General features: G+C 45.2%; 2 protein-coding genes across 4 annotated transcripts in view; one reads left to right on the top strand and one right to left on the bottom strand.

The window, feature by feature from the left end:
- Nucleotides 1–205, bottom strand: part of LOC310870564 (choline-phosphate cytidylyltransferase A-like) — a gene marked incomplete at its 5' end in the record, with an annotated part of 8018 nt that extends 7813 nt beyond the window's left edge. Inside the window, one exon of the mRNA XM_083781805.1 lies at nucleotides 200–205. Within this exon, the coding sequence (XP_083637931.1) occupies nucleotides 200–205 (6 nt within the window). The remainder of the gene's footprint in view (nucleotides 1–199) is intronic.
- Nucleotides 206–3497: 3292 nt separating this feature from the next.
- LOC310870931 (spindlin-1-like) lies at nucleotides 3498–21909 on the top strand. Of its 3 annotated transcripts, XM_083782312.1 has the most exons (5): nucleotides 3498–3634; nucleotides 16488–16623; nucleotides 19436–19669; nucleotides 21284–21494; nucleotides 21620–21909. In XM_083782312.1, the coding sequence occupies exons 2-4, from the start codon at nucleotides 16530–16532 to the stop codon at nucleotides 21487–21489; spliced, it is 534 nt and encodes a 177-aa protein (XP_083638438.1). In that variant the 5' UTR covers nucleotides 3498–3634; nucleotides 16488–16529; the 3' UTR covers nucleotides 21490–21494; nucleotides 21620–21909. The 3 variants fall into 3 exon arrangements, with proteins under 3 accessions (XP_083638438.1, XP_083638437.1, XP_083638439.1); XM_083782311.1 differs by having other exon boundaries at nucleotides 21284–21909; XM_083782313.1 differs by lacking the exon at nucleotides 3498–3634 and adding an exon at nucleotides 4340–4354 and having other exon boundaries at nucleotides 21284–21909.
- Nucleotides 21910–22998: the final 1089 nt, after the last annotated feature.

The raw sequence follows: 22998 nt of genomic DNA on the forward strand, positions 1-22998 counted from the left end.
GGACTAGTGGACAAGGAGATCCAGTATAAGTCATTTTACAATTAGTTGCATGCTGACAATAGCCGATCTACAAACTCGCAACGCGTCGCGCTGCGACGCGTTGTGAGTTTGTAGATCGGCTTATTTTGGTTGTGCGAACGCGCCTGCGAGACGGCATTTTTGTATACTTTGAAATGGAACGGCTTTACGTGTCATATACGTCCATATTTCCATTTTGCACCAATATTCTACTGCATGTCTTAACCCATTCTCTGACCTGAGATCAGATTCATACGAGGTTTCCACTGGACACACACTGGTCTGATCAACCCATTCTGACCTGAGATCAGATTCTAAAAATGTCAGTCGTTCTTCGATTTTTCAAAAAAATAGCAGACCTACAAGCTCGTATCGCGCCACTCGGTGGCGCGATATGAGCTTGTAGATCTGCTATTTTTCAATAGCTAAAGCATAACATAATGCCAACACCAAAATGGGTGCCCGTTCAGAATGGGTTAATACAGTGTTCCTTTTTACAAATAAAATATGCACATTAAGAAGGTTGATCACAAAGTAGTGTGGTATAGGCTATAGGCTACTTTGATGGGAATGAGATTAAGAACACCTGCCTATGGGTGCTGTGCGGACAGTGAATAATTATATAGTTTCTTACCTCGTGGCTCGTGCCATGGTTTGAAGAAAGAATAATTAAATAATCAATAAATATAATCCAAGGTTTGTTTGTCTGGTGAATGGAGATCCAACACTATGTCATATTATTAAAGTAAGTAAAGAGCTGGTCATTGTGCTGCAGAGTGAGAAGCTGCTCCGCTCTGCTAATTGATCTGACTATATATATATTTGCGCAACTGACTGGCTTGAGGTAGCCTAATAATTATCTTATTTGGCAGCACCTGCAATTCAGTAACCTATACACATTTCAAAAGGCTTTCATATGCTATTCATATGTTTTCTAATAAGGTTTGTCCTTGAAATGTGATACTTTTTGTATAGTTTTGGATATTAACAATTAATTATTAAAGCACAGGGCCTCTCATTTCTCCCAGGCAGCTATGATGGGGCGGCGGTGGCTCAGGGTAGAGTGCCTGGATGGTAACCGTAAGGTTGCCAGTTCGAACCCGGGCTCCCCCAGAGTTACTGTCGAAGTGTCCTTGAGCAAGACACTGAACCCCTAATTGCTCCCGATGTGCTAGTTGGTGCCTTGCCTGGTTTCCGCTGCCATCGTGTGTGAATGGGTGAATGTAATGCACAATCTCTGTAAAGCGCCTTGGATAAAGCCGCTATATAAATGCACCCATTTACCATTTACTGCGAGCCATGCGTGCGCCTCGCAGGAGGCACTCATCTCGCTGCTGTCATAAAGCCTCGATTAAACGACGCTTCATTTCAGTTAATGTTACGGCAAGAGGAGAAGAAAAGAAATCCGTTAAGTTACTTCGTTTACACCTGACAGCGTGTGTTGTTTTGAACGGTAGCCAAACCAAACTGTTACTTTTATTAAGTTTAGTTTAGTTTTTTGTTCCATAGAGAGCCTAGACTAGAGGGTTTGACTGATTTAACCCATTCTGACCTGAGATCAGATTCATACGAGTTTTCCACTGGGACACACACTGGTCTGATTAACCCATTCTGACCTGAGATCAGATTCTAAAAAATGTCAGTCGTTCTTCGATTTTTTTCAAAAATAGCAGACCTACAAGCTCGTATCGCGCCACTCGGTGGTGCGATATGAGCTTGTAGATCTGCTATTTTTCAATAGCTAAAGCATAACATGATGCCGACACCAAAATGGGTGCCCGTTCAGAATGGGTTAAGAGTTCATTCATGTTACGTGTTATGTCTGAAGAGAAGCAAAATGCCTTTTGTTACAATTTCTGGATTGTATATTTTTTTATTTGAGAGGTAATGCCTGTGTCAGGTTTAATGTTGACTTGTTACGGTCGGACTGTTTTATTGAAGTAGGGATGCCACCGATCCGGCTTTTTGGCATTCGATAGCGATTTGGATACATGGGGGTCAGTATCTGCCGATACAGAGTACCGATCCGATACCCCCCACAAAGAAACGTAATAACCTATTAAGCTGTATGCCTCACTGTGTGGAGTCTGGAATCATTATTTTGTGTAAGGCAACATCAAGGCTGACTTAAACATTACTTTCCCAACTTTGTAAAACAAATGTAACAAACACAGATATAAATGCACAGAATTATTTATTAAATAACTGTGCAACAATTAGACCAGGTTAATGTGTGCGCAGGCTAGCCTGGCTGCATTCCACATGTTATACTGTCAATACTACACTGCTGTGTCACAGAGGAGGTAGAGTTGTTTTCATACTGTAATTACACATAATTATCGGATCGGATCGATAATGGAATCGGCCACGATCGATACCCGATCTAGAATGTTAGCCTGGATCGGCGCCGATCTCCGATACGAGTATCGGATCGGTGCATCCCTAATTGTAAGGCTAATTATTTGTGCGTCACTGCTTTCCTGAAGGCTGCTACAATTGGGCGAAAGCAACAATTGTTGCTTATCGTTGAATAAAATAAATGAGACCAATCCAAGCATGCGTTTCTCTCTGCTATATCGTTGTTTAAGCCAAATTCATTGTGCGTCACTGCTCGCATTCGCATCGCACCCCCCCCCCCCCCCCCCCTCGTTGGGTTTTGAAGCGTCGATCATCAAAAGCGTGGTCGAAGCTCATGGTGTCAGCATCATGTTATGCTTTAGCTATTTAAAAATAGCAGATCTACAAGCTCATATCGCGCCACCGAGTGGCGCGATAGGAGCTTGTAGGTCTGCTATTTTTTGAAAAATCAAAGAACGACTGACATTTTTAGAATCTGATCTCAGGTCAGAATGGGTTCATCAGACCAGTGTGTGTCCGGCTGGAAACCTCGTGTGAATCTGATCTCAGGTCAGAATGGGTTAATAATAACTACTTGTTATTGCTTAATGAGATGCTTAAGAGTGTCTGAGAATGAATACATTGTAATTGTGTGTTCTCTCTCTCTCTCTCTCTCTCTCTCTCTCTCTCTCTCTCTCTCTCTCTCTCTGTCTCTCTCTGTCTGTCTCTGTCTCTGTCTCTGTCTCTGTCTCTGTCTCTGTCTCTGTCTCTCTCTCTGTCTTGTCTCTGTCTCTCTCTCTCTGTCTCTCTCTCTCTCTCTCTCTCTCTCTCTCTCTCTGTCTCTGTCTCTGTCTCTGTCTCTGTCTCTGTCTCTGTCTCTCTCTCTCTCTGTCTCTGTCTCTGTCTCTGTCTCTGTCTCTGTCTCTCTCTCTGTCTCTGTCTCTGTCTCTCTCTCTCTGTCTCTCTCTCTCTCTCTCTCTCTCTCTCTCTCTCTCTCTGTCTCTGTCTCTGTCTCTGTCTCTGTCTCTGTCTCTCTCTCTCTGTCTCTCTGTGTCTCTCTCTCTCTCTCTCTCTCTCTCTCTCTCTCTCTCTCTCTCTCTCTCTCTCTCTCTCTCTCTCTCTCTCTCTCTCTCTCTCAGGAAGCGTAGCTGTGTGGAGCTGAGCGAGACCTCCTCCCCCTCCCCTCCTCCTCCTCCAGTGGCCCCCCGACCCCGACAACCTGCTGGGCCTCAGGATCCAACACAACTGGAGAGAGAAGGGCAGTCTGACCAAGTGGAAGGTAGGAGAGGGCAGTCTGACCAATGGGAAGGTAGGAGAGGGCAGTCTGACCAATGGGAAGGTAGGAGAGGGCAGTCTGACCAATGGGAAGGTAGGAGAGGGCAGTCTGACCAATGGGAAGGTAGGAGAGGGCAGTCTGACCAATGGAAGGTAGGAGAGGGCAGTCTGACCATGGGAAGGTAGGAGAGGGCAGTCTGACCAATGGGAAGGTAGGAGAGGGCAGTCTGACCAATGGGAAGGTAGGAGAGGGCAGTCTGACCAAGTGGAAGGTAGGAGAGGGCAGTCTGACCAATGGGAAGGTAGGAGAGGGCAGTCTGACCAAGTGGAAGGTAGGATGAGGGCAGTCTGACCAAGTGGAAGGTAGAGAGGGCAGTCTGACCAATGGGAAGGTAGGAGAGGGCAGTCTGACCAATGGAAGGTAGGAGAGGGCAGTCTGACCAAGTGGAAGGTAGGAGAGGGCAGTCTGACCAATGGGAAGGTAGGAGAGGGCAGTCTGACCAATGGGAAGGTAGGAGAGGGCAGTCTGACCAATGGGAAGGTAGGATGAGGGCAGTTCTGACCAAGTGGAAGGTAGGAGAGGGCAGTCTGGACAATGGGAAGGTAGGAGAGGGCAGTCTGACCAATGGGAAGGTAGGAGAGGGCAGTCTGACCCAAGTGGAAGGTAGGAGAGGGCAGTCTGACCAATGGGAAGGTAGGAGAGGGCAGTCTGACCAAGTGGAAGGTAGGAGAGGGCAGTCTGACCAATGGGAAGGTAGGAGAGGGCAGTCTGACCAATGGGAAGGTAGGAGAGGGCAGTCTGACCAATGGGAAGGTAGGAGAAGGGGCAGTCTGACCAATGGGAAGGTAGGGGAGGGCAGTCTGACCAATTGGAAGGTACAGGCAGGGCTCAACGCTTAGCATTCTTCCAAGTAGCACGTGTGCTCCGAAGTCTAGTAGCACACTAATTATTTTAGGAGCATGATGAAAAATGATGTGTTTTTAACCCATTCTGACCTGAGATCAGATTCATACGAGGTTTCCGCCGGACACACACTGGTCTGATGAACCCATTCTGACCTGAGATCAGATTAAAAAAATGTCAGTCGTTCTTCGATTTTTCAAAAAATAGCTGACCTACAAGCTCGTATCGCGCCACTCGGTGGCGCGATACGAGCTTGTAGGTCTGCTATTTTTCAATAGCTAAAGCATGACATGATGCCGACACCAAAATGGGTCCCCGGTCAGAATGGGTTAAACGCCATTGACATTGTCATATGTAAACGAGCAAACCAGCTAACCAATCACAGGCAACAGGCATTCTGATTGGCCAGTATGAGATGATTTCTGATGATGTTTGCTGACAAGAGCGTCCCTCACTTCACATGGGTGTGATTTTTCTTTAATGAAGTGATATGAGGTAGGGGTGGGAAATAATATGTCAAAATATTATATCACTATCTTTTCAGCAATTATCACAAATAGTGATATTCATCATGATTTCATTGTTATGTTGTTTTCATATAATCTATATAATCAATTTGTTTTATGCTAATACTTTGTAGATAGATAGATAGATAGATCCATAGTAGCTCTGTTCCATACCTCTAATACGTGCAACACATTAGAGCTATGGAGGTATGGACCAGAGCTAGATAGATAGATAGATAATATGTTGCCTCATGGATGGATAGACAGGCTATCCGTTTTTATCCTGCTGTTCTATCATGTTTAGTGTGACATTCAGTGCAGAGGCTGCTCGATGGTGAATTAGTATTGTAACATTCTCCTTGGCTTTGACTGACTGACTGATATGAATAATCCAGCCAGTTCGGTCATTCGCGTTATCATTCACGCTGCGCAAACGCTTTTGTAAGCAAACGCTAAGCAAGGGTTGTTTTTGATAAACATCAATCCGTCCACTCCATGTGTGTGTGTGTGTGTGTGCGCGCGTGCGTGCACGGCTGCACGCTGTTTCACCCGCGTTTGGGTTAAAAGTAAGTTACGTTTGAACTTTGAACATTACAAACAAACTTTGCAAATAACGTGTCGGGTCCAAGAAATTTGAATCTGTGCTATCGTGCTAATGCTATCCCGCTGCGTTCGCTCCGTCTTCTTTTCTGTCTGCCGATGCTGACCACAAGCAGTGACAGGGGAAAGGGCAGCGACACAGGGAGGGGCGGGGCGGAGAAAAGGGGACAGATCTTTAGATGAACGCCGCATTGAGCCTCGACACGTTGTTAGCTTGAAGATCTGCTCTTTTTGGCGAACGACACCGCCGTACTACAGAATATAAATTTAGGTATAGAACTGCGACTGTAGAATGTGCACTTGCTGTATCAAGAAGCCTTGTCTTGATCACGATTAAAGATTTTGTTTTTGCGGCTTACGCTTTTTATTGTTTTGTTGAAGGGACAGACAGTAGGCTGACAGGAAACGGGAGAGAGAGATGGGGGGAGGGGGGTGGGGGGGAGACATGCAGGAAAGGCCGTGTCGGGCTCGGGAGTCGAACCTGCGGCACACTGCGACTGGCTTGATCACCATTGAACGGTCAAATTCTGTAGTCGCACCGGTGCTACAAATTGAAATTTGCACGCAGAGATGGGCAGTATTTGAAATACATGTATTTGAATACTGTTTTGTATTTTGTAATTTGTATTTTGCAGGGATGGAAGATGTATTTTGTATTTAGATAAAAAAAATTGACCCAGTATTTGTATTTCGTATCTAAATACATTTTCAATGTATTTTGCCCATCTCTGCTCGCACGGTGCTCTTTTTAGTAGCATATGCGACTACCTAGTCGCACTGTGGAGCCCTGGGTATAGCTGTATCTGCCCTGTATCTGCTGTATCTGCCCTGTAGCTGTAAAACTGTCGAGTCCTGGGTATAGCTGTAGCTGCCCCTCCATTGATGAGAGAATGACAAGTTTGGGTGGTCTCGACGGTGTGTTTATTGTTCCAACACCGTGAAAACTATAAGGATATATAAAATAAATACAGTTACAATCCAATAATCTCATAGATTCACTACTAAAATCTGTGCATTGAACTTGTCACTTCAGTAGTACAATCAACAATAAAAAAATGGTTAATTTATGGTCAATTATAAATACAGTGATACAAAACTCAAGTCATTTCAATTATATAAGACAACAAATGCACAATAACCGAAAAGTACCACGACCAGACGAAAACCAAACATACAATCATGAATGATTGTATGCGGCGGCCGGTGGCTCAGGGGTAGAGTGCCTGGATGGTAACCGTAAGGTTGCCAGTTCGAACCCGGGCTCCCCCAGAGTTACTGTCGAAGTGTCCTTGAGCAAGACACTGAACCCCTAACTGCTCCCGATGTGCTAGTTGGTGCCTTGCATGGTTTCCGCTGCCATCGGTGTATGAATGTGTGTGTGAATGTAATGCACAATCTCTGTAAAGGTGTATGAATGTGTGTGTGAATGGGTGAATGTAATGCACAATCTCTGTAAAGCGCCTTGGATAAAGGCGCTATATAAATGCACCATTTACCAATGATACTCCAAATGGAAACTAGACAAATAAATAATCATGTATACCTCACTCCGCCTATGGAGGGTGCTAAAGGGCTGCATAACCAACGTGAACCTCAGGGCACATTTTACACACAGTGTGACGGACAGGCTCTGTAGACCATATATAGACAACACATTTACACACAGTGTGACGGACAGACTCTGTAGACCATATATAGACAACACATTTACACACAGTGTGACGGACAGGCTCTGTAGACCATATATAGACAACACATTTACACACAGTGTGACGGACAGGCTCTGTAGACCATATATAGACAACCACATTCACACACAGTGTGACGGACAGGCTCTGTAGACCATATATAGACAACACATTTACACACAGTGTGACGGACAGGCTCTGTAGACCATATATAGACAACACATTTACACACAGTGTGACGGACAGGCTCTGTAGACCATATATAGACAACACATTTACACACAGTGTGACGGACAGGCTCTGTAGACCATATATAGACAACACATTTACACACAGTGTGACGGACAGGCTCTGTAGACCATATATAGACCAACACATTTACACACAGTGTGACGGACAGGCTCTGTAGACCATATATAGACATCACATTTACACACAGTGTGACGGACAGGCTCTGTAGGACCATATATAGACAACACATTTACACACAGTGTGACGGACAGGCTCTGTAGACCATATATAGACAACACATTTACACACAGTGTGACGGACAGGCTCTGTAGACCATATATAGACAACACATTTACACACAGTGTGACGGACAGGCTCTGTAGACCATATATAGACAACACATTTACACACAGTGTGACGGACAGGCTCTGTAGACCATATATAGACAACACATTTACACACAGTGTGACGGACAGGCTCTGTAGACCATATATAGACAACACATTTACACACAGTGTGACGGACAGACTCTGTAGACCATATATGGACAACACATTTACACACAGTGTGACAGACAGGCTCTGTAGACCCCATAGACAACACATTTACACACAGTGTGACGGACAGACTCTGTAGACCATATATAGACAACACATTTACACACAGTGTGACAGACAGGCTCTGTAGACCATATATAGACAACACATTTACACACAGTGTGACAGACAGGCTCTGTAGGACCATATATAGACAACACATTTACACACAGGTGTGACGGACAGGCTCTGTAGACCATATATAGACAACACATTTACACACAGTGTGACGGACAGGCTCTGTAGACCATATATAGACAACTTCAGTCACTAAACGTCACTACAACTGCAAATGTCACAGGCTTCAAACAACTGCTTAATCAGACCAGTGTGTGTCCAGTGGAAACCTCGTATGAATCTGATCTCAGGTCAGAATGGTTAATCAGACCAGTGTGTGTCCAGTGGAAACCTCGTATGAATCTGATCTCAGGTCAGAATGGGTTAATCAGACCAGTGTGTGTCCAGTGGAAACCTCGTATGAATCTGATCTCAGGTCAGAATGGGTTAATCAGACCAGTGTGTGTGTCCAGTGGAAACCTCGTATGAATCTGATCTCAGGTCAGAATGGGTTAATCAGACCAGTGTGTGTCCAGTGGAAACCTCGTATGAATCTGATCTCAGGTCAGAATGGGTTAAATCAGACCTGTGTGTGTCCAGTGGAAACCTCGTATGAATCTGATCTCAGGTCAGAATGGGTTAATCAGACCAGTGTGTGTCCAGTGGAAACCTCGTATGAATCTGATCTCAGGTCAGAATGGGTTAATCAGACCAGTGTGTGTCCAGTGGAAACCTCGTATGAATCTGATCTCAGGTCAGAATGGGTTAATCAGACCAGTGTGTGTCCAGTGGAAACCTCGTATGAATCTGATCTCAGGTCAGAATGGGTTAATCAGACCAGTGTGTGTGTGTGTCCAGTGGAAACCTCGTATGAATCTGATCTCAGGTCAGAATGGGTTCATCAGACCAGTGTGTGTCCAGTGGAAACCTCGTATGAATCTGATCTCAGGTCAGAATGGGTTCATTAATCTAGTCTGTGTCAAATAATATCTATGAATTGTCTCATACTGAATAAATGTCCCTCTTGGTTCTCTAATGCTATAATTCTCGTCCAATCAACCAATGCTCATTTTCAATCATTCCGCCAAGTCAGATTGAGACTGTCACCAGCAGTTTTGATTGATTGAAATATCTATATTAACCCATTCTGACCTGAGATCAGATTCATACGAGGTTTCCCACTGGACACACACTGGTCTGATTAACCCATTCTGACCTGAGATCAGATTCTAAAAATGTCAGTCGTTCTTCGATTAAAAAGAAAATAGCAGATCTACAAGCTCGTATCGCGCCACCGAGTGGCGCGATACGAGCTTGTAGATCTGCTATTTTTCAATAGCTAAAGCATAACATGATGCTGACACCAAAATGGGTGCCCGTTCAGAATGGGTTAACAGTTTGCAGAATTACAGTACATTTCAAGCACAAACTCAATACAAAGACTGTTAACTGTGTGAGTGGACGACCCAATTAAGCATTACACTTGTTTACAACAGGGTCCACTTTGTTCAATTCATCAAAACAATTAGAGACGTACAAATAGACAATTATATATACCGGTAGTCAAAGAACAGAACAGGAATTCATCATAAAGGAGGTAAAAAGGTAAAAGAAACATATACAGTGAGGGGAAAAAGGGGTCATATTTTACGGGTCTCATTTTCAACAGTATCATCAGTGTAGTCCAGACAGTGTCTCATTTGTAAATATTTCCAGAATGTACCATCATTTCCAAGGTCAAATGTCTCTTAAATCTGAGTAAGTTATAAAAGCCTTTATGAGTGTTCCATTTCAGAGAACAAAGCTGTCATGTTTAGTGGTTTAACCCATGGCGGGAACCCGTTTTTGGTGTTATTTGGTAATAACATGCTAATAACATGCTAATAACATGCTAATAACGTGTTGTCGTCCTCAGGGCACCGTGTTGGTAATAACATGGTAATAACATGCTAATAACATGTTGTCGTCCTCAGGGCACCGTGTTGGTAATAACATGCTAATAACATGCTAATAACATGCTAATAACGTGTTAATAACATGCTAATAACATGCTAATAACATGCTAATAACATGCTAATAACATGCTGTCATCCTCAGGGCACCGTGTTGGTAATAACATGCTAATAACATGCTAATAACATGCTAATAACGTGTTAATAACATGCTAATAACATGCTAATAACATGCTAATAACATGCTAATAACATGCTGTCATCCTCAGGGCATCGTGTTGGTAATAACATGCTAATAACATGCTAATAACATGCTGTCATCCTCAGGGCACCGTGTTGGTAATAACATGCTAATAACATGCTAATAACATGCTGTCGTCCTCAGGGCACCGTGTTGGTAATAACATGCTAATAACATGCTAATAACATGCTAATAACATGCTAATAACATGCTGTCGTCCTCAGGGCACCGTGTTGGTAATAACATGCTAATAACATGCTAATAACATGCTAATAACATGCTGTCGTCCTCAGGGCACCATGTTGGTAATAACATGCTAATAACATGCTAATAACATGCTAATAACATGCTGTCATCCTCAGGGCATCGTGTTGGTAATAACATGCTAATAACATGCTGTCGTCCTCAGGGCATCGTGTTGGTAATAACATGCTAATAACATGCTAATAACATGCTAATAACATGCTAATAACATGCTGTCGCCCTCAGGGCATCGTGTTGGTAATAACATGCTAATAACATGCTGTCGTCCTCAGGGCACCGTGTTGGTAATAACATGCTAATAACGTGTTGTCGCCCTCAGGGCACCGTGTTGGTAATAACATGCTAATAACATGCTGTCATCCTCAGGGCACCGTGTTGGTAATAACATGCTAATAACATGCTAATAACATGCTGTCGTCCTCAGGGCACCGTGTTGGTAATAACATGCTAATAACATGCTAATAACATGCTAATAACATGCTAATAACATGCTGTCGTCCTCAGGGCACCGTGTTGGTAATAACATGCTAATAACATGCTAATAACATGCTAATAACATGCTGTCGTCCTCAGGGCACCGTGTTGGTAATAACATGCTAATAACATGCTAATAACGTGTTGTCGCCCTCAGGGCACCGTGTTGGTAATAACATGCTAATAACATGCTGTCGCCCTCAGGGCATCGTGTTGGTAATAACATGCTAATAACATGCTGTCGTCCTCAGGGCACCGTGTTGGTAATAACATGCTAATAACATGCTAATAACATGCTAATAACATGCTGTCATCCTCAGGGCATCGTGTTGGTAATAACATGCTAATAACATGCTAATAACATGCTGTCATCCTCAGGGCACCGTGTTGGTAATAACATGCTAATAACATGCTAATAACATGCTGTCGTCCTCAGGGCACCGTGTTGGTAATAACATGCTAATAACATGCTAATAACATGCTAATAACATGCTAATAACATGCTGTCGTCCTCAGGGCACCGTGTTGGTAATAACATGCTAATAACATGCTAATAACATGCTAATAACATGCTGTCGTCCTCAGGGCACCATGTTGGTAATAACATGCTAATAACATGCTAATAACATGCTAATAACATGCTGTCATCCTCAGGGCATCGTGTTGGTAATAACATGCTAATAACATGCTGTCGTCCTCAGGGCATCGTGTTGGTAATAACATGCTAATAACATGCTAATAACATGCTAATAACATGCTAATAACATGCTGTCGCCCTCAGGGCATCGTGTTGGTAATAACATGCTAATAACATGCTGTCGTCCTCAGGGCACCGTGTTGGTAATAACATGCTAATAACGTGTTGTCGCCCTCAGGGCACCGTGTTGGTAATAACATGCTAATAACATGCTGTCATCCTCAGGGCACCGTGTTGGTAATAACATGCTAATAACATGCTAATAACATGCTGTCGTCCTCAGGGCACCGTGTTGGTAATAACATGCTAATAACATGCTAATAACATGCTAATAACATGCTAATAACATGCTGTCGTCCTCAGGGCACCGTGTTGGTAATAACATGCTAATAACATGCTAATAACATGCTAATAACATGCTGTCGTCCTCAGGGCACCGTGTTGGTAATAACATGCTAATAACATGCTAATAACGTGTTGTCGCCCTCAGGGCACCGTGTTGGTAATAACATGCTAATAACATGCTGTCGTCCTCAGGGCACCGTGTTGGTAATAACATGCTAATAACATGCTGTCGTCCTCAGGGCACCGTGTTGGTAATAACATGCTAATAACATGCTAATAACATGCTAATAACATGCTAATAACATGCTGTCGTCCTCAGGGCACCGTGTTGGTAATAACATGCTAATAACATGCTAATAACATGCTGTCGTCCTCAGGGCACCGTGTTGGTAATAACATGCTAATAACATGCTAATAACGTGTTGTCGCCCTCAGGGCACCGTGTTGGTAATAACATGCTAATAACATGCTGTCGCCCTCAGGGCACCGTGTTGGTAATAACATGCTAATAACGTGTTGTCGCCCTCAGGGCACCATGTTGGTAATAACATGCTAATAACATGCTAATAACATGCTAATAACATGCTGTCATCCTCAGGGCATCGTGTTGGTAATAACATGCTAATAACATGCTGTCGTCCTCAGGGCATCGTGTTGGTAATAACATGCTAATAACATGCTAATAACATGCTAATAACATGCTAATAACATGCTGTCGCCCTCAGGGCATCGTGTTGGTAATAACATGCTAATAACATGCTGTCGTCCTCAGGGCACCGTGTTGGTAATAACATGCTAATAACATGCTAATAACATGCTAATAACATGCTAATAACATGCTGTCGTCCTCAGGGCATCGTGTTGGTAATAACATGCTAATAACATGCTGTCGTCCTCAGGGCACCGTGTTGGTAATAACATGCTAATAACGTGTTGTCGCCCTCAGGGCACCGTGTTGGTAATAACATGCTAATAACATGCTGTCATCCTCAGGGCACCGTGTTGGTAATAACATGCTAATAACATGCTAATAACATGCTGTCGTCCTCAGGGCACCGTGTTGGTAATAACATGCTAATAACATGCTAATAACATGCTAATAACATGCTGTCGTCCTCAGGGCACCGTGTTGGTAATAACATGCTAATAACATGCTAATAACATGCTAATAACATGCTGTCGTCCTCAGGGCACCGTGTTGGTAATAACATGCTAATAACATGCTAATAACGTGTTGTCGCCCTCAGGGCACCGTGTTGGTAATAACATGCTAATAACATGCTGTCGCCCTCAGGGCATCGTGTTGGTAATAACATGCTAATAACATGCTGTCGTCCTCAGGGCACCGTGTTGGTAATAACATGCTAATAACATGCTAATAACATGCTAATAACATGCTGTCATCCTCAGGGCATCGTGTTGGTAATAACATGCTAATAACATGCTAATAACATGCTGTCATCCTCAGGGCACCGTGTTGGTAATAACATGCTAATAACATGCTAATAACATGCTGTCGTCCTCAGGGCACCGTGTTGGTAATAACATGCTAATAACATGCTAATAACATGCTAATAACATGCTAATAACATGCTGTCGTCCTCAGGGCACCGTGTTGGTAATAACATGCTAATAACATGCTAATAACATGCTAATAACATGCTGTCGTCCTCAGGGCACCATGTTGGTAATAACATGCTAATAACATGCTAATAACATGCTAATAACATGCTGTCATCCTCAGGGCATCGTGTTGGTAATAACATGCTAATAACATGCTGTCGTCCTCAGGGCATCGTGTTGGTAATAACATGCTAATAACATGCTAATAACATGCTAATAACATGCTAATAACATGCTGTCGCCCTCAGGGCATCGTGTTGGTAATAACATGCTAATAACATGCTGTCGTCCTCAGGGCACCGTGTTGGTAATAACATGCTAATAACGTGTTGTCGCCCTCAGGGCACCGTGTTGGTAATAACATGCTAATAACATGCTGTCATCCTCAGGGCACCGTGTTGGTAATAACATGCTAATAACATGCTAATAACATGCTGTCGTCCTCAGGGCACCGTGTTGGTAATAACATGCTAATAACATGCTAATAACATGCTAATAACATGCTAATAACATGCTGTCGTCCTCAGGGCACCGTGTTGGTAATAACATGCTAATAACATGCTAATAACATGCTAATAACATGCTGTCGTCCTCAGGGCACCGTGTTGGTAATAACATGCTAATAACATGCTAATAACGTGTTGTCGCCCTCAGGGCACCGTGTTGGTAATAACATGCTAATAACATGCTGTCGTCCTCAGGGCACCGTGTTGGTAATAACATGCTAATAACATGCTGTCGTCCTCAGGGCACCGTGTTGGTAATAACATGCTAATAACATGCTAATAACATGCTAATAACATGCTGTCGTCCTCAGGGCACCGTGTTGGTAATAACATGCTAATAACATGCTAATAACATGCTGTCGTCCTCAGGGCACCGTGTTGGTAATAACATGCTAATAACATGCTAATAACGTGTTGTCGCCCTCAGGGCACCGTGTTGGTAATAACATGCTAATAACATGCTGTCGCCCTCAGGGCACCGTGTTGGTAATAACATGCTAATAACGTGTTGTCGCCCTCAGGGCACCGTGTTGGTAATAACATGCTAATAACATGCTAATAACATGCTAATAACATGTTGTCGTCCTCAGGGCACCGTGTTGGTAATAACATGCTAATAACATGCTAATAACGTGTTGTCGCCCTCAGGGCACCGTGTTGGTAATAACATGCTAATAACATGCTAATAACGTGTTGTCGTCCTCAGGGCACCGTGTTGGTAATAACATGCTAATAACATGCTAATAACGTGTTGTCGCCCTCAGGGCACCGTGTTGGTAATAACATGCTAATAACGTGCTAATAACGTGTTGTCGCCCTCAGGGCACCGTGTTGGTAATAACATGCTAATAACATGCTGTCGTCCTCAGGGCACCGTGTTGGTAATAACATGCTAATAACATGCTAATAACATGCTGTCATCCTCAGGGCACAGTGTTGGTAATAACATGCTAATAACATGCTGTCATCCTCAGGGCACCGTGTTGGTAATAACATGCTAATAACATGCTAATAACATGTTGTCGCCCTCAGGGCATCGTGTTGGTAATAACATGCTAATAACATGCTAATAACATGCTGTCATCCTCAGGGCACCGTGTTGGTAATAACATGCTAATAACATGCTAATAACATGCTAATAACATGCTGTCGTCCTCAGGGCACCGTGTTGGTAATAACATGCTAATAACATGCTAATAACATGCTGTCGTCCTCAGGGCACCGTGTTGGTAATACCATGCTAATAACATGCTAATAACATGCTAATAACATGCTAATAACGTGCTGTCATCCTCAGGGCACCGTGTTGGTAATAACATGCTAATAACATGCTATTAACATGCTAAAAACATGCTGTCGTCCTCAGGGCACCGTGTTGGTAATACCATGCTAATAACATGCTAATAACATGCTAATAACATGCTAATAACGTGCTGTCATCCTCAGGGCACCGTGTTGGTAATACCATGCTAATAACATGCTAATAACATGCTAATAACATGCTAATAACGTGCTGTCATCCTCAGGGCACCGTGTTGGTAATAACATGCTAATAACATGCTGTCGTCCTCAGGGCACCGTGTTGGTAATAACATGCTAATAACATGCTAAAAACATGCTGTCGCCCTCAGGGCACCGTGTTGGTAATAACATGCTAATAACATGCTAATAACATGCTAATAACGTGCTGTCATCCTCAGGGCACCGTGTTGGTAATAACATGCTAATAACATGCTAATAACATGCTGTCGTCCTCAGGGCACCGTGTTGGTAATAACATGCTAATAACATGCTAATAACATGCTAATAACGTGCTGTCATCCTCAGGGCACCGTGTTGGTAATAACATGCTATTAACATGCTAAAAACATGCTGTCGCCCTCAGGGCATCGTGTTGGTAATAACATGCTAATAACATGCTAATAACATGCTAATAACATGCTAATAACATGCTGTCATCCTCAGGGCACCGTGTTGGTAATAACATGCTAATAACATGCTGTCGCCCTCAGGGCATCGTGTTGGTAATAACATGCTAATAACATGCTGTCGCCCTCAGGGCACCGTGTTGGTAATAACATGCTAATAACATGCTGTCGCCCTCAGGGCACCGTGTTGGTAATAACATGCTAATAACATGCTAATAACATGCTAATAACGTGCTGTCGTCCAGGGCACGGTGTTGGAGCGCCTCACCGTTAACCGCTGCCTCTACATGGTGAAGTACGACGGCTTCGACTGCGTCTACGGCATCGAGCTGTTCCAGGACGACCGCGTCTCCAACCTCACCGTGCTCAGCGAGAAAGTCGGTGAGTCGCCACGACGTCCCGCGTGACCGACTGACTGACCGACTGACCGACCGACCGACTGACCGACTGACTGACTGACTGACTGACTGACTGACTGACCGACTGACCGACTGACCGACTGACCGACTGACCGACTGACTGCCTGACTGACTGACTGACTGACTGACTGACTGACTGACTGACTGACTGACTGACTGACCGACTGGCCGGCCGACTGACCGACTGACCGACTGACCGACCGACTGACTGACCGACCGACCGACCTTTAACCCATTCTGACCTGAGATCAGATTAAAAAAATGTCTATTACATCCTGACAGTTTCATTATTAACCCATTCTGACCTGAGATCAGATTCAAAAAGTGTCTTAGATTTTTCAAAAATAGCAGACCTACAAGCTTGTATCGCGCCACTCGGTGGCGCGATATGAGCTTGTAGATCTGCTATTTTTCAATAGCTAAAGCATAACATGATGCCGACACCAAAATGGGTGCCCGTTCAGAATGGGTTAATAATAATAATAAAACTTTATTTGTATAGCACCTTTCATGATATGAAATGCAGCTCAAAGTGCTTTACAGAACAATGGAGAATAAAATAAAAGCAAGGCAACGACATTAAAAAACAAGCAGTAATGCAATACAGTGAGGACATGAATAACAAACAATAAAAGATCAATTAAAAGCAATGTTGTAGAAGTGGGTCTTGAGCTGAGCTTTAAAAATGTCTACAGAGGCTGCCTGACGAAGGTACAGTGGGAGCTTGTTCCATGCCGACGGCCCGTAGAAGCAAACAGCTGCTTCCCCCTATTTTTTAGTTGCCATTTTTTTTGGCAAAGCGAGCAGGCCAGCAGTGGAAGACCTTAGGGGGCGGTTTGGGACATATTTAGGCAGGCAGTCATGTAGGTAGGAAGGTGTGAGACCATTGAGAGCTTTATAGACAAGTAAAATAATTTTAAAATCAATCATAAAAACAACCGGAAGCCAGTGCAGTGAAGCCAAAACTGGAGTAATATGTTCTCTCATCTTAGTTCTAGTTAAAACTCTGGCTGCTGCATTTTGGACAAGTTGTAATCTGTTTTCTGTGAAAAAAGTGCATTGCAGTTAAATCAAGCCGAGAAAAAACAAAGGCGTGGATTAGCGTTTTTGCATCGTCCAAAGACAAATAGGCTCTGATTCGTGCAATATTTCTAAGGTGAAAAAAGGCAATCTTGGTAACATGATTAATGTGTGAATTAAAATTCAATTCAGAATCAATAATGACCCCCAGGTTTCTTTTTGATTGATTGAAAACTTTGTTGAAAAAGTCAGAGTCCCTTGTAGATATTGATATACAACCTGTTCTCAGAAAATAGCTGATCTGCAAGCTCACTACAGGCCAGTGGTCCCCAAACCTTTTCATGTCAAGGACCCCCAAATTGACACTAATTAGCCCCCAGACCCCCATTTGAAGAGATATGCCAGGGACCCCATAGACTGTTACGAAATCTAGCAGTGTCACAGACCGCCAGTGTGACATGCATTAGTCCATGGACCCCCATTTGATGGCATTTCTGTCTCTGGGACCCCCGATTTATAATGTAAAATCAATGTTAATTAACTCTGAGTGTACAAATGGGTCCATTTGGTTCCAAACTATCACTTAGCTGCGGACCCCCTGGAACTCTCTCAAGGACCCCTGGGGGTCCCCATAACCCACTTTGGAAACCACTTTCCAAAGTTTCCATAAGCTGTAGATCGGCTATTTTGGGAGAAGAGATGGAACGTAAATATAACATTGCTGTGGTTATCATGAAATAAATATAGTGTAATTTTGTCTCATGTTGGTAGCCCACCAGAATGCAATTCAGCTGGATATAGTTCATTCTGACACCTGCTCAACAGTTGTACCTGATTCATTGATTATTGTATTAACAGTTTGTATAGCATGGGTACAGATATATATATCTCATACAGGGTTATAAAAAGGAAAAAACTATTTACAGTATAGAAAGAAGGGGCTGTGGTCACTGTGTTCATTGTTTTTAATATCTTTAAGAACAGAGTCATTTTCTATCATGTCCTATGACAAGTCGTGGTATGCTACAATATGATATGAATGACAATGTTTCAAATACAACATTTAGGACAATGAAAATGCCATAGTGATTCATCTCCATCCAATGTACAGTCTGTACAGCAGCTTGCAGTCTGTTCCGTAGCTGGTTTGCCTGGGGAAAAAAGAACACCATTGCTAATTAGTTATGTAACTTTTGCAACTTTTGGGGATTAGCTAGCATAACATTGGTCATGATAAAACCATAGCTATCACTGCAGCGAGTAGCCAACGTTATGCACAAGCTCATAGCGCGCCACCGAGTGGCGCGCTATGAGCTTGTGGGTCTGCTATTTTTGGAAAAATCGAAAAAAGAACGACTGACATTATAGAAACGCAGCTTTTTCAGAAAACTGTCAGGATGTAGAAGACATTTTTAGAATCTGATCTCAGGTCAGAATGGGTTGAAAATGCTATCGGCACATCTCTAAGCAGTCGCGTTCTCTCTCTCCCCCTCCCCTCCCCCCCATCCCTTACCCCTCCCCTCCCCCTCCCCCTCCTCCTCCTCCTCCCCCCCCTCCTCCTCCTCCTCCCCCTCCCCCCTCCTCCCTCTCCTCCCGCTCCTCTTCCTCCCCCCTCCTCCCCCTCCTCCCCCTCCTCCTCCCCCTCCTCCTCCTCCCTCTCCCCTCCCCCTCCTCCTCTAACCCCCTCCTGCTCTAACCCCCTCCTCCTCCTCCTCCCCCACCCCCCACCCCTCCCCCTCCTCTCCCCAAAACAGTGAACAACAAGATCCGCGTCCCGCCCGGCGCCGAGGAGCTGGTGGGCCGGGCGGTGGAGCACCTGTTTGAGAAGGAGGACGGGGAGAAGAACGAGTGGCGCGGCATGGTTCTGTCGCGCGCCCCGGTGATGACCCACTGGTACTACATCACCTACGAGAAGGACCCGGTGCTCTACATGTACCAGCTGTGGGACGACTACCGCGACGGGGACCTCAGGGTGCTGCCCGAGTCAGGTAAGGACCTCTGACCTCTGACCCCTGACCTCTGACCCCTACCGCGACGTGGACCTCAGGGTTCTGCCTGAGTCAGGTAAGGACCTCTGACCTCTGACCCCTGACCCCTACCGCGACGGGGACCTCAGGGTGCTGCCCGAGTCAGGTAAGGACCTCTGACCTCTGACCTCTGACCCCTACCGCGACGTGGACCTCAGGGTTCTGCCTGAGTCAGGTAAGGACCTCTGACCTCTGACCCCTGACCCCTACCGCGACGGGGACCTCAGGGTGCTGCCCGAGTCAGGTAAGGACCTCTGACCTCTGACCCCTGACCTCTGACCCCTACCGCGACGGGGACCTCAGGGTGCTGCCCGAGTCAGGTAAGGACCTCTGACCTCTGACCTCTGACCCCTACCGCGACGGGGACCTGAGGGTTCTGCCCGAGTCAGGTAAGGACCTCTGACCTCTGACCTCTGACCCCTACCGCGACCTGAGGGTTCTGCCCGAGTCAGGTACTGACCCCTGACCCCTGTGAACCCCCCCTCCTCCATCGGCTCCTTGAACTTGATGGTCCCACTGTGTGTCTGTGTCTGTGTCTGCGGTGGCCGAACGGTTTGCGGAGCGGTCTTGATATCGGAAAGGTCGCTAGTTCGTATCCCCGGACCGGCACGTTAAAATGACCACCGCTGAAGTGCCCTTTGAGCAAGGCATTGAACCCCTACCATGAAATGTTCTATATGAGCAGGGCCTGTACCTTATAGTACCTTTCCTTTCCTTAGTCCAGTTACCCTGGGTAAACATAGTACCTTTCCTTTCCTTAGTCCAGTTACCCTGCAGGGTAAACATAGTACCTTTCCTTTCCTTAGTCCAGTTACCCTGGGTAAACATAGTACCTTTCCTTTCCTTAGTCCAGTTACCCTGGGTAAACATAGTACCTTTCCTTTCCTTAGTCCAGTTACCCTGGGTAAACATAGTACCTTTCCTTTCCTTAGTCCAGTTACCCTGGGTAAACATAGTACCTTTCCTTTCCTTAGTCCAGTTACCCTGGGTAAACATAGTACCTCTCCTTTCCTTAGTCCAGTTACCCTGGGTAAACATAGTACCTTTCCTTTCCTTAGTCCAGTTACCCTGGGTAAACATAGTACCTTTCCTTTCCTTAGTCCAGTTACCCTGGGTAAACATAGTACCTTTCCTTTCCTTAGTCCAGTTACCCTGGGTAAACATAGTACCTTTCCTTTCCTTAGTCCAGTTACCCTGGGTAAACATAGTACCTTTCCTTTCCTTAGTCCAGTTACCCAGGGTAACTGGACTAAGGAAAGGAAAGGTACTATGTTTACCCAGGGTAACTGGACTAAGCTCAAGAACTTGTTTACAGCCAGGCCCTGCTCATAGAACATTTCATGGTAGGGGTTCAATGCCTTGCTCAAAGGGCACTTCAGCGGTGGTAATCTTAACGTGCCGGTCCGGGGATACGAACTATAGCGACCTTCACGATATCAAGACCGCTCCGCAAACCGTTCGGCCACCGCTGCCTCGAGTGCTTGGTGCATGTGAATAGTCTCTGTAGTAATCAAAGTGCGTCTGTGTGTGTGTGTGTGCGTATGCGTGCCCGTGCCCCCCCCCCCTCCCCCCCAGAGAACAAACACCTGCTGCCGGCCGACAGGAAGCCGGGCGAGGAGACGGAGAGCCTGGTGGGTAAGCAGGTGGAGTACGTGACGGACACGGGGCTGAAGAGGACCGGCCTGGTCATCTACCAGGTCCCCGCCAAGCCCACCGTCTACTACATCAAGTACCACGACGACTACCACGTCCACGTCTACGACCTGGTCAAGACCACCTAGTCCACGTCCACGGCCTGGTCAAGACCACCTAGTCCACGTCTACGGCCTGGTCAAGACCACCTAGTGGAGGTCAAGACCACCTAGTGGAGGTCAAGACCACCTAGAGGAGGACCGGACCGGCCTGGTCTAGACCACCTAGTCCACGTCTACCACCTGGTCTAGACCACCTAGTGGAGGTCAAGACCAGCAGCCAGGCCCCCCTTTTTCCACCGCTTGGTTCCCGTCCCGATGCGAACCGGTTCAGTTCTTTGTGGTTCTTAGTCCATGGGCTCCAAACTGGTTCTTAGTCCATGAGCCAGACCTCCAGACTGGTTCTTAGTCCATGAGCCAGACCTCCAGACTGGTTCTTAGTCCATGAGCCAGACCTCCAAACTGGTTCTTAGTCCATGAGCCAGACCTCCAGACTGGTTCTTAGTCCATGAGCCAGACCTCCAGACTGGTTCTTAGTCCATGAGCCAGACCTCCAGACTGTTTCTTAGTCCATGAGCCAGACCTCCAGACTGTTTCTTAGTCCATGAGCCAGACCTCCAGACTGGTTCTTAGTCCATGAGCCAGACCTCCAAAGTGGTTCTTAGTCCATGAGCCAGACCTCCAGACTGGTTCTTAGTCCATGAGCCAGACCTCCAGACTGGTTCTTAGTCCATGAGCCAGACCTCCAGACTGTTTCTTAGTCCATGAGCCAGACCTCCAGACTGGTTCTTAGTCCATGAGCCAGACCTACAAACTGGTTCTTAGTCCATGAGCCAGACCTCCAGACTGGGTCTTAGTCCATGAGCCAGACCTCCAGACTGGTTCTTAGTCCATGAGCCAGACCTCCAGACTGGTTCTTAGTTCATGAGCCAGACCTCCAGACTGTTTCTTAGTCCATGAGCCAGACCTCCAGACTGGTTCTTAGTCCATGAGCCAGACCTCCAGACTGGTTCTTAGTTCATGAGCCAGACCTCCAGACTGTTTCTTAGTCCATGAGCCAGACCTCCAGACTGGTTCTTAGTCCATGAGCCAGACCTCCAGACTGGTTCTTAGTTCATGAGCCAGACCTCCAAATTGGTTCTTAGTTCATGAGCCAGACCTCCAGACTGGTTCTTAGTCCATGAGCCAGACCTCCAGACTGGTTCTTAGTCCATGAGCCAGACCTACAAACTGGTTCTTAGTCCATGAGCCAGACCTCCAGACTGGTTCTTAGTTCATGAGCCAGACCTCCAGACTGTTTCTTAGTCCATGAGCCAGACCTCCAGACTGGTTCTTAGTCCATGAGCCAGACCTCCAGACTGGTTCTTAGTTCATGAGCCAGACCTACAGACTGGTTCTTAGTCCATGAGCCAGACCTAAACATTGTAAGGTTAATTATGACCTATATTAGATTCTTATCACCGTTAAACTTCCCCAGTTGAGTTCTTACATGAAGACAACGATGTATTTTATTACAGTTTTAAATTATGCAAGTTAGGCATTATGTTGGGAAATATGCAAAATGATTAAAATGTGTAAAAGCTACTACTGTGGAAGGGT

The sequence above is a fragment of the Protomyctophum parallelum genome, assembly GCF_964188405.1.
Source record: "Protomyctophum parallelum genome assembly, chromosome: 14".
In the NCBI taxonomy this organism is placed as follows: domain Eukaryota; kingdom Metazoa; phylum Chordata; class Actinopteri; order Myctophiformes; family Myctophidae; genus Protomyctophum; species Protomyctophum parallelum.